The sequence below is a fragment of the Accipiter gentilis genome, chromosome 14 (assembly GCF_929443795.1).
Source record: "Accipiter gentilis chromosome 14, bAccGen1.1, whole genome shotgun sequence".
In the NCBI taxonomy this organism is placed as follows: Eukaryota; Metazoa; Chordata; class Aves; order Accipitriformes; family Accipitridae; genus Astur; species Astur gentilis.
This window is the reverse complement of record NC_064893.1, coordinates 33,168,833-33,180,906: the sequence shown is the minus strand read 5'-3', so window position 1 is coordinate 33,180,906 and position 12,074 is coordinate 33,168,833. Positions and strand designations below refer to the sequence as shown.

The window sequence follows — 12,074 nt, the reverse complement described above, 5'->3', positions numbered from 1 at the left end:
GAGAGCTCCCTGCTGCCGGGGCAGGTCCGGGCCGAACCCAGCCCTGCTGCCGGACGGGACGGGATGGGGGCTGCCGCCATCTCCGGTCCCCAGCGGGTCTCCGGCCCCGGTCGGAGCCGGTCGGAAGGGGGGGGGGGGAGGGGAGGAAGGCGGCCTGCGCCGCCATCTTTGCTGAGGGCAGCGGCCTTCGCGCAGGGGGCGGGCACGACGCCGAGGGCGCCATGTTCGGTGCGGGCGGTGAGGCGGCGGGGCTGGCAGGCCCGGAACGGTCCGGCCCGGTCCGGTCCCTCCGGTCCGTTTCCCCCCCACCACGTCCCTATGGGCCTCCAGCCTCGCGCCGTCCACGTCCCGGCCCAGCCGGGGTGGGGAAGGTGAGGAAAGGCGAAAAGCCGAGAGGTTTACAAATACTTTACTGATTACAAAAAGAAGCTTCCAAAGCTGATACAAAAGCGTAGAAGCAACGGTGTTTGCCTCTTTGTATGAGGAAAATACAATCATGGGCCCAGAAGCTCCCTGCTGCGAGACATTCAGGGCAATCTTAAAAAAATAGTGCATCCTCTTTTGCCCCAAATAACCCATCATTAAATACTAAAAATAAACAACATAAAAGGATTGCGCAAGGGACGCCGGGCTCACTGCCGATGCCACGAATGCCCCGGCAGATGTTAAATCACATCGGTGAGCTGAGCAGCCGCCTTTGCCATGGAGGCAGAGGGCTCCTCAGGCCGGTGCTGGCGCAGGCGACGGCCAGCTTCGGGCCGCCCTTGGCTCAAGAAGTTCTTCTTAAGGCAAACTGGGGGGGAGATCCCTCCAGGGACCACCTTGTAAAGCACCATCTATGTCCGTCTGTACCCTGCGGCACACACTGCCCACCTCGCCGACACAGCCTCACCCAAACTTGGCCTCTGCAGAGAGGGTACCAAGAAAAATACTTAGGAAGGAAACCCAGGAGGGTGAGGAGACATGCTTCTGCGGCACTTGACGTTCAAAACCCAGGATCCTGCATCGAGGACAAGCGGATGTGCAGCACGGCAGCATGCCCAGGTGGGAATCCACTGGGATTTCCCTGACTTGTAGGGACAGGGGGACGTGGGCGCTGCACAGCCTGGGGCAGAACAGCATTTTGCTGAGGCCATCGCAGCTAAAGCATCTACTTCTGCAAAACAGCATGATAAGATCTCAGAAGAATTAAAGAAAAAAAAAAAATAGTCTGGGGTTTTTTTTCTTTGTAGCTGAAACAGCCCCGGCCCCATCCCTCCTTGCAGGGTGCTGCCGGTGTGGGCAACCACCATCCAGCCAGCACTGCCCAGAGCAGCTGCCTCATGGGCACTCAGGCACATGTGAAAGGCACAAGGTATGGCCCCGCGTCTCTTCTCCCTCTGTCCGGCAGCCCCAGAGGGCTGGCCTGAGCGTGGCTTCCTCCTGCCCCAGCTTCCAGCCCAGCCCCACCAGGAAGGCTCTGGTTCCTGGGCCAGGCTGGCAGAGGAAGGCATGCACAGGCAGGTCACGAGTGGGACAGGGCAGAGCAGGGTGCATGTGCTTGCTGCCGCTAACATAGCAGGCGTAGTGCAGGGTATCCACTGTCTTCACCGAGCTTCACGCGTTATGGCTGCTGCTGATACTGGCTCTCTGTTGCGGTAAAGAAATCCTCCAAGATGCTCTGCATGTACTCGAAGGTGGGACGATCCTCCGGTTTGGTCTTCCAGCATCTCATCATAATGTCATACAGCTCCTCGGGGCAGTTCTCTGTGCGGGGCATCCGGTACCCGTGCTCCAGCGCCTTGATCACCTCCACACTCGACATCCCTGGAGAAATAGGGCAGGACAGGTGAACGTTTCATGGTTTATCACCAATTTCTTTAAAAGACAGAAAACACCCAAATCCAAAACTATCCACCCTTTGGGTAATGTCACTAGAAAGAAGGAGAACAGGTTAGAGGGGTTGGGAAGGGGGAACTCCTACTCCTGCTCTGGAAAACATGTGGACAATCGAGATGCTGAATTAGCTGTAGCATGCAGTTTTGTACCCCAGTTGAGCAGATCAGATGAGAATTATAATAATTTTGTATAAATTTCAAAAAAATAAAGGATACACTCCTCCATCTGCTGAGTCTTCAAAGAGCCATTCCTTCCAGTAAAAATAAGTTTGTGTGATGGCAGAACTGGTCCTTCCCCAGCAACCCTTTATGCCATCCCAGATCCTTCATGGTCAGTTTGTGGCAATGTTTACTTTTCTTGTACAGAATAATTTCCCATTGAAAAGAGGTACCAAAGTAAAAATTAATATAAAATACAGGGCAGTTCCTAATGACAGTGATTTACAGATTGCTCGAGCCTTCCCAAAAACACCTGGCCCAGCTATCAGCCCTGAACTGACGTGCTACTTCCAAACATGCTTAGTCTGCGGGAAGCAGAAACACCACAGGCTAGTGCTGCGATGCAAAACCAGGTTCCTAACCGGTGGTGTACGATACTCACTCTCCCAGGGCCATGCAATACAGCCTGGGGCAAGTCAGTTATCCTCTCACATTAAAAACATGATCTATTTTAGAAACAGAGAGACCGAGACCAGATCTTTTAGAGATCCTGACTACTGTTGGTTTCCCATGCAGCTGGAGGTCCTCAGGACATCCTTGCAGGATCAGCCCCAAGGCAGTATATAGAATAGCTGCCCTTCTCTCCAAAGCAGCTGGCACCCTAAAGTTGTTGCTACCTGGACCCATTTTTATGGGCTCCCCAGAGGAGGTGTCCCAGCTCTACTTTGTGGAAACTGAGAAGGGGGGCCTGTGTCACATCGGCATGGATTTCAGGTCAGTGAAAACACCACTGAGGACTCCCAGGGGGGAAATCCTCCTAATTATCCATCCTAGGTGAGCTCTTGTCCAAACACTAGATGCAGCTAAATGAGTAGTGCAGACTGCTCAGAGACTGTCTCGTGCTCTGGGCTCCTGTCCATGGCTCACAGACAGAATTGCCATCCTGACACCTTGTGCTAGCATCTACGAGCTCTGCTCCCAGTGTGAGATTCAGATTTCTCACCATTCCCTCTGTTTTCAGAGATCTAACTTCACAAAGAAACAGATCCCACGGATGGGGCCCAGAAGGTGGAGCATGTCTTTCGAAACCAGACCAGAGGAAACATTTGACCTCCTTACCTGGGTATGGGATGCGCCCGTAGGTAATGATCTCGGTCAGGAGGATCCCAAAGGACCAGACATCTGATTTTATAGTGAAAGATCCATAGTTGATGGCTTCCGGTGCAGTCCATTTAATGGGAAACTTGGCACCTGGACAAAGAGATCCAATGGGAGACATGGGCTCTAACCCAAATGCTGAGAAACTAGTGGTGAAATATGGGGGAAAAAAAGAGGAAGATGTGAAGCGATGCAAATGGGTGGAGCTTCCCTCATCTGCCTGTTTACACATCACATCCCCCCCGGGGTCTTTGCCATCAAGGTTACACGTTGGTAAGTGGCTCTAAGGGAATCCCACAACCCTTCACCACCTCAGAAAGCGGCCAGCCCCCCCCAGCAGCTCCCGCACCTTCCCGGGCCATGTACTCATTGTCTTCAATGACTCTGGCCAGTCCAAAGTCTGCAATCTTGCACACCAGTAGTGCAGACACCAGAATATTGGCAGCTCTCAGGTCTCTGTGGATGTAGTTCCTCTTCTCAATAAAAGCCATTCCTTCTGCAATCTGTAAAAAGGGGAAAGACAAAAATGCAAAGAGGCTGTTTGAAATAACACAACCTCCCCAACGCGACTTTTACTAGGAACAGAGGTTATCTGCTTCTGGCAAGTGCTTGGAAAGGTGGTGAAAGGAGGCTGAGTCACAGCAGATGTGACTGACTCTCCTGCATGGGAACTGCTCTCTGTGCAGGGAATCCCCTGCAGAAGAGGTCAGGGTTTGAGTGACCAGCCCAACACAACTCATTTAAAGCCCTGTGTGAGAAAAGCAGTGAGAACTGGCATCCGAGGTGCTGACGTGCCCACGAGCAAGTGTCTCTGGATGTCCACAGGGCAAGGTGTAACTGCTTCATCTATAGCCATGCAGATGTGAAGAGGAGTAAATCATTCTCTGTTCAGAGAAGACATGAGACCAGTCTCCAAATACGTCAACAACAACGGCTTGAGAGAAGCAGGGAGTAAACTATCCTCTCTCTACTAAGGGAACAACAAACGGACTTTAATGGCTGCAGTGAGGCTCGGCCAGCATTGCAGATCTTCCTTGGTGAGGACAGAAAAGCACAGTGGTGGGTCTCCTGAGGAGGGTGGGGAGATGCCTGGGGTCTTCAAGAATAGTCTGTGAAGAGTCAGTCCTGCCTGGGGGCAGGATGGCTGTGACAACCCCTGAAGATCCCCCCCCCCCCCAATCCCGGCTCCATCTTCTGTAGTGTCTGCACCGAGTGGCTCTAACAGTGCAGAAGTGCCCTGGTGCGTGCATGACCAACCTCCAGATTTGTGCCAAATTATCCCACACCTGAATGCCACCAGCACCCAGGAGGGGAAGGGGCCGGAGCAGCCAGAGGGGACGCTCCCCAATATCCCCGTCACACCCGCACAAGCCGGGCCAGGGTAGGGTACAGTTTCTCACGGAGCTCTCCACACAAAATACAGAAGTAAACAAGCATTGCAAGAGCGGAAGGATTATTTCCATGACCACAGACACAGTTTTGCTCGCAGTGACTCAGCCCCAGCACAAACCTGGGTGCCTGGCTCGCTAGCTGCCTGCCTGCCTGCACGCCCGCTGCCTGCACATGAAAGCGCTTCAGCCTTTGCTTCTGAGCGCTGCAGAAAGCAGCCCCTCTGAGCCACGGAGCCGAGCCAGGCGCTTTGCAAAAGCCAGCTTGCTGGGAACAGATGGCATGCACGAGTGCACAGCTGATCAGCAGACCCTGGCACAGCTGGCTCGAGTAGCCGGTGACCTGGTCTAAGCCCCTGGGGTCTGGGCTCCCGTTCTGGCTTTTCCTGTTGCTCAGGTACCTCTATGAATTATTTCACAGAGGTACCAAGCTTGGCTCAAAGGGACCCTGGATTCAGCCAGCATCTGGGGACACCGCAGAAGCAGCAGGGACAAGACAGTGGTTGTACAAATGATTGCACGAGAAGCTAGATGTGTAACAGCACACTCAGCTGTACTCAAAATCAGCTCCTGAAAATATGCCCAGAACAATTTTCACCAAGTCCTCCTACATCTCCAGCTGCCTTCCCCCAGCCCCTGACAGCCCTGTGGCAGGTAGATGATTTTAATGAACCACAAACCTCCCGTAGGCATTGCTGCGGGATAACATAACACGCTACGCTCCCATCCAGAAATCGTGCCCAGCTCAACCTCCCAGGCGCTGTGAATGCAACAAAATGGTGCTGTAAGATTTCCTATGAAACCCATGAATCTTAACACTACCGCAGCTGCAGGTGGGTCCTGGCCAGGGGCATGGCCCGAGCGGTGTAAGACGCTGCCCTGGAGCACTGCAGCTAGTGCCGGGATGGAACAGCGCGAGTGTGCGGCGACGCGGGGTTTTGTGGGGCTTTTGCAAAGTTTGCAGGCAAGACTCTGTCACACAGAGCGTGTTGTTTGCAGGTAACTATCGCATCAGCAGCAATGGATAGAAATTGATAGTTTTGCCATGGCTACTCCCTGGGGAGCCCTGGGCTCAGAAAGGCCACGCCGACCAGCACCGGCGCATCCTGGAGAAGGAACCGTGCAAACGTGAGCAGTGAAAACAAGCTCCGACCCTCACCCGTGTGACTTCCAGAAAGCACAGGGGCACAAGGGCTGCAGCCCTTGCAGCCCACAGGGCAGAAACCGTGGTGGCCTTAGAAGATGCAGGTTTCCCAGCTCCTCGAAGGACCAGCCGGCCAAAATCCCCCGGGGCTCTGTGCAGCTCCGGCAGAGCGCTGCCTGGGCGCAGGCTGGCCAGCTGCGTGCTGCAATTAATGGGCTAAAGGGGAAGGAGCCACCACTTCTCCTTTTGCAGACACCTGCTCCTGCGCAGGCAACTGGACAGGGATGGTGAGCAGGCAGCTGGCTGCCCGCAAGGTGCAAGGCCAGTGCCACAAGGAAACCTCGCCGGCTCCTTCTCTGCATCCCCACCACCACCAGTGTTTGCCTGTTCAAACCGGGCTTCTGGGTGGCACTGCCTCTGGATGACACTGCCCAAGTTCTTGGGCTCCTTGATCCCCTCGCTCACCCTTCTCAGGGGCAAGGGGGAGTGGGGAGCTGGGGAAGGTCTGCTCCCTCCTCACCTGGGCAGAGAAGTCGATCAGCTTCGGGAGCGGCTGCTTATTCCCCTCGTTGCTCTTCAGGAAATCCAGCAAGCTCCCTGCAGACAGGGAGAGGTGCCAGGGCTGATGGCTTAGCTGGAGCCTGTGCCCACCCTCGGGTTGGCACGGGTCCTGTGAGCGGCACAGGGTCCCAGGGAGCCGAGAACAACGTGGGGACTTAGCCGGGAAACACACCCTGACCCCCCCACCCCACTCCCATGGATCGGGCAGAAGGGCAAGCCCCGCTGTGGGCTCCCTTCTGCCTTGTGGAGCGCTCCTCCTCATCTGTCCCCTGTCTCTCCCTCTCCCAGGGCTGTCACCGCATCCCCCTGCCCCAGCACGCTCGGACACACAGCAGCAGGAGCTGGTGCAGCACCCACAGCTGAGCCTGGGGATGCAGGAGGGGTTGATCCTGCACCATCCCCAGGGCACCTGGGTACCACCGCTTGGCCGGGCCCGCGGTGGCCGTGCAGGGACGCGGGCAGCACCTTTCTCCATGAACTCGGTGATGATGTAGATGGGCTCCTCCTTGGTGACGACGGCGTGCAGCTTCACCAGCTTGTTGTGCTGCAACGTCTTCATCAGGTTCGCCTCCTCCAGGAAGGCGTCCACAGACATGCTGCCCGGCTTCATCGTCTTCACCGCCACCTTGATGTGCTTGTTGTAGGTAGCTGGGGGGTGGCACGACAGACCATTCCCAGGCTGCCCAGTGCCCAGGCACTGGGAGCACTGGATTTGAGAGCCAAAGCACCCAGTCCTGCAGACGGAGCTGCTGCGCCAGGGCTGGAGACCGTGCGCAGCCCAGGGCTGTCCCTGTGCACCCAGCCCCGAGCAGTCCCTGCATTAAGTCCAGGGCCACCTCCATTTCCCTGTGCTCCTCTCCCACAGATCGCTCCCTCCCTGCCATCCCTCCACCTCCTCTCCCATCCCTCACCCGTCCTCCTTCACCGTCACCTTCATCTTCCTCCCAGCTGCCTCCCCCTTGCTCTCACCCATCCACACTTCTCCGAACTGCCCGGCTCCCAGCTTCCTCTCTAGCCTCAGCGACTCCCGAGGGATCTCCCAGGCATCTTTCTCCCAGGGCTTCTGCGGTTTGGGCACGCAGCAGGGGCGGGTGAGCTTCTGGCACAGCCCGTCGCTTTGCCCTGCCAGAGAGCGCCGAGACCCATCAGCCGGCTTGTCTCACCGGCTGCTTTGTGCTTCGAAGCAGAGCCTACAGCAGCCTCCGTGGCTGCAGAGCACATCCTGGCACCACGTACCCCACTGCAAAGAGCGGGGACACAGCTGTGATGGCCAGCACGCCAGCCATCGCACCAGGGGAGGTCTGGTAGCTGCTGCACATCACAGCCGGAGCTACAGCCAGAGCTCAGCGGTGACGGGCAGGAGCCCCTCGGGCTCTGCACACCCCTGGCTGCCTGGTGGCTGCTCAGCTCGGGGGCAAAGCCCCGTCTGGGATGGAGGGGCCGGACACCCCAGGGCTCACCCTTGTAGTACTGGACCAGCTCCTGCAGCGTATTGAAGTTGCTGCGCGGGGAGATGTAGAAGCCGCCGTTATCCAGCGTCCGGATCTTGTAATGCTTCACCGTGCCACCCTGCAGGTCATCCCCGTCCCGCACCGACAGCGAGTAGCAGCCTGTTTGGGGAGGGGTGAGCTGCCAGCCCCCGCATGGAGGGCACGTCCCCACTGCACCCATCCATCCCACGTTTGCGGCACACGCGGTGCCATCGTCCGGCAGAGCCGCCACTGCAGCCCCCGTCCCCGCCGTGCTGCCACCACCCCCTTGGCCTCAGGCACGAGGCCGGCTACACCTGCACCCCAAACACCGAAAGCAGCCTCAAAGGGGCATGTCCCCCCACCATCCCCGCTGCAGTGCTCAGACATATGGCAGCACCACGGGCTCTTGTGGGGACACTCGCAGCAGAAGCATGGGACCCCCAGTCCCTGCTCTGCAGCAAAGCAGAGCCCCCCGGGCTGGGAAGGCATCTCCCGAGCTCCTCTGCCGGGCAAGTGTGGGTGAGGGAGACCCCTCTGGGGCAGCCGCTTCCCCACCACCGCGCTGCGGTCACCCCTCCGGACCTTTCATCGTCTCGCTGTCCCGTATCATGAAGGACCCGATCACGTTGCCAGGACCAAGGAGCTGCCGCTCTGCATCCTTCCGGCTGATGCCCTTGAAAAACCACCTGCAGCAGAAACAAAGGAACCAACAGACGCTGCCGGGGCTGGGAGAGCTAAGGCTGGTGTGGGGCAGGGCGGGGGGCAGGAGCGGGGGCAGCTGCGGTGGGGGAGCAGGGGACCACGCGGGGCCGGGATGTGCCACCAAGGGATGGACTCACTCCTCTGTCTCCAGCGAGTCGGCTGGGGCAACGTAGTTGCTGGGGATGAAACCTTCGCACCCCGTTGCCAGCGACCGCGCTTGCCACCACTCCCCTGACCTGCGACAGAAATGGCATTGCGTTAGCCCACGGCACCCGGCACTGGGCACCACCGGCTCCTCCAGGGGCAAATTCCAGAAAAAAAACCCCAGCAGGGCCACACAAGCCTTCAGGAGACCCCAGGGCAGGGGGACACCAGCAGCACTTACTCCTCCAGCACCTTCAGCCGCTCCCCTTTCTTGAAGCTCAGGTCCCCACTGTGCATCGCCTCGTAGTCGTAGAGCGCCAGCACCACGCTGTCCCCCAAGCCTGCAGCGAGGGAGCTCCCTGGGCACCCCTCTCTGTGCTGGGACGGGGTGCCCGGCCACCCCTGCCACGTGCAGCCAGGACACAGGGCAGGACCCCCACAGCATCCAGCACCTCCATCTTCAACATGGCACGGCTACATCTGGCCTTCAAGGATGCCCAGAGCTCCCGTCCCGCTGGGACCAGCAGCATTCGACCCAGGCTGGAGAGGACCCAGCCACGCTCCCCCCACACACTCCCACCTCGTGCACCCACCTGCAGCCCCCCCCCCCCCCCCCCCGCCCGGTACCTACCATCCTCGGGCGGCGACACAGCCACGCTGGGGACATTATTGTTCTGGAAAGTGGGACAAAAGCAGAGAGTGAAGTCGTGGGTGGCAGAGACTCATACCCTGTGGGGGTCTCAGCCCCATCACAGCCCTGGCCCTCAGCAGCAGTGGCAGGACGGCACCCAGGGGGCAGCACCGACACCTGCTGACACATCAACCCACACAGCACCAGTATCTCTGCCCCCTCACAACACCTTCATTTTTCTCTCCTTTTTTCCATAATTCCTCGATTCCCATCAGGTTTGTGCTGTGCTTTGTCCCAGCATGGACCGGAGTCCCATCCCATGGCCAAGCCCCCTGCCCGGGGGCATGGGCACTGCCGGTGCCCGCAGCCGGCCCCGCTCTCAGCGCTGGCAGCTCCAGCAGGGAGAAGGGCTGAGCCCTCCGCAGTGGCTCAGCCCTGTGCCCCTGCCTCACTCAGCAGCTTCCACTCACCCTCCTGTTGGTGGCCGTGGGGTCCTTCACGTAGTGGCCCTGCTGGGAGCTGGGGCCAGGGTCGGGGTCGGTTTTTATCACCTTCTCTTGGATGCCAGCTTCCTTTGACTTCACGCAACCCATCCTGCAGCCAAGGGAGGGCGAGTGAAGCCATTGTGGCAGAGGTGAAAGCCCTGCTCCAGACCCACTCCCAGCAGCTCCCACCTGGCACAGCACGGCATTGGCACATGGCACAGAGCCGGTGCCCACCTGGCTGCACTGCCGCGGGCAGAGAGGGCTCCGCTCGCCCAGAAGAGCCGAGGTGGGTAGCAGCCACAGGGCACCGGGGTGCCCAGAAAGGTGCACGGTGGCATGCCGGAGAGGAAAAGGGATGTCCCGATGCAGAGAAAGGAGAGGTCAGAGGAGGTGAATTTTGGGCAGGTGACAGCAGCTGCCATGGAGGAGCTTCACCGCCCTTCCCCAAAATGGCCTTTCCCAGAGTGGGGTGCAGGCACTGAGCATTGTGGCGGGAGAGACCCACTTGGGGTCTTCTGCAAAGCGGGACCCTCATCACGGAGGGGCTCCCCCCTGCCCAGCACTGCTGGTGCTTTTGGCCCCCCCATCCCTCGGTGCAGCCGTGGCCCCCGCGCTGCCGTGGGTCACCGCTTTCCCCCGCGCTCCCCGGCTGCTCTCTGCCAGGGTGGAGCGGCCTCGAAGAGCCAGCAGCCCAGGGCGAATGCAAATGCTCAACTTTCTCCAGCTCCCCAAGAACCATCAGCAGGAAAACATGCGAAGAAGCAGCGAGCGCAGGGGAATCCCCCCGCAAAGGCACTTCCCTTGTCCGCGGGAGACCTCTGCAACAGAGAAAGGAGAAGGTGCTGGTGGTGACAGCAAAGGAGGAAGCTCAGGGCTGAGCGAGGCCCCACGATGTGCACAGCACCGCCGGCCTCCCTGGGGGAGCAGCCGGGCACCGGCAGCACCACCTCGCTCCGACGGCCTTTGAGGGACATCGCCGTCACCCCCCAGCCACCCCACTGTCACTCCTCGTCCTTCCCAGCGTGCCAAAGCCTGGGCTGGTCCCGCTCCTCAGGGCAGAGCGGGAGCAGCAGTGGCAGCCCCAGACTGCACGTCCCCCTCGTCAGGGATGCCCGGGCTCAGGCTCAGGACCGGCCGCTGGCAAAGCCCAGTGCCGGGTCCATCCTGGCAAACCCACAGAGTGCTCGGCTGCCACGGCCCATGCCGGCACCGCAGCAGGTATTTGCTCTGCCCGTCCTGCACCAGCTCGGAGCATTCGGCCCTACAAAGCACAAACACCTCTGGGGGGTCCGAGCATCCCACGGCATCCCGGCGCATCGCCACACGCAGCGACTGGGTGACCGTGGCTTTCCCGCCAGCTCTTGCAACGCAGCGCTGAGGCCTTCTGGTACGGGAACACCGTTCCCGGCGCATCCCCGCCCGGAGAGCCGTGTCCCAATACGCGGGTGGCCGTCCCCAGCCACGGGGACCAGGCGGGATGGGGGGAGCCCATCGAGCGGCCCCACACCCTCCCTGGCGGGGCAGGCGGTGGCGGGTCCCCGACAGCCCCTGCAAGGTCACCGGCAGGGATCACCTCCCCGGGATTGCACCGTGCCCCCACCCCGGGACACGCCGGCATCGCCTCGCCGCCACCACCGGGCATCACCTGCCCCCCGGGCATCACCTCCCCCCCGGGCACCCAGGGACCGCCGCACCGAGCGGGGCCGGCACGGAGACGGACCGAGGCAGCGGCGGCTGGTCCGGGGGAGGGAAGGACCGACCGACCGGACTGCCCGGGACCGGCACCAGGGCTGCCCGGGACCGGCACCGGGACTCCCCCCCCGGCCCCGCCGCCCTCGGGGCTCCGCGCACGGCTCGGCTCCGCTCCGCTCTCACCTCCGCCACCGGTCCCGGTCCCGGTCCCGGAGCCGGGGCTGCTGCCGCCGCTCTGCTCTGCCCGGCTGCGCGCCCGCCGCCCCGCCCCGCCCGCCCCGGTAAGACCACACCCCTCCCGGTAAGACCACACCCCTCCCCGGTAAGGCCACGCCCCCCGGGGGCCGTCCCGGGCCTGCTGGACCCCCCCCCCCCCCGACTCCGCCGGTGGCTGCCCGACGGGGCGGGCCCGGTCGATACCTCCCTGTACCGGCCCCGGGGGGCCCAAACCGGGATGGGAGCGGGGACCCCCATCAAGGACCGAACGGGACAACCCCCCCCCCCCCCGGTCCAAACGGGACCCCCGGGGACCAAAGGCAGCAGAACCAGCTTGCGAGGGTGCCCGTGCTGCCCGCAGGGACATCCCGGTCCCGCGGGGACCCCCCTGCCGTCGGGGTCACCTTTATGTCCTGCCGATGGGTGCCAGAGCCCTTCACCCGCG

General features: G+C 60.6%; 1 protein-coding gene across 3 annotated transcripts; it reads right to left on the bottom strand.

The window, feature by feature from the left end:
* Window positions 1-393: 393 nt before the first annotated feature.
* On the bottom strand, window positions 394-11,679 carry HCK (HCK proto-oncogene, Src family tyrosine kinase). Of its 3 annotated transcripts, none has more exons than XM_049816670.1 (14): window positions 11,597-11,679; window positions 9,911-10,539; window positions 9,707-9,830; window positions 9,237-9,279; window positions 8,847-8,946; window positions 8,599-8,697; window positions 8,342-8,445; window positions 7,748-7,897; window positions 7,257-7,409; window positions 6,753-6,935; window positions 6,247-6,323; window positions 3,544-3,697; window positions 3,156-3,287; window positions 394-1,806 (listed from the first exon to the last, which is right to left on the bottom strand). In XM_049816670.1, the coding sequence occupies exons 2-14, from the start codon at window positions 10,141-10,143 to the stop codon at window positions 1,604-1,606; spliced, it is 1,755 nt and encodes a 584-aa protein (XP_049672627.1). In that variant the 5' UTR covers window positions 10,144-10,539; window positions 11,597-11,679; the 3' UTR covers window positions 394-1,603. The 3 variants fall into 3 exon arrangements, with proteins under 3 accessions (XP_049672627.1, XP_049672629.1, XP_049672628.1); XM_049816672.1 differs by having other exon boundaries at window positions 10,437-10,539; XM_049816671.1 differs by lacking the exon at window positions 9,911-10,539.
* Between the last annotated feature and the right edge of the window lie 395 nt (window positions 11,680-12,074).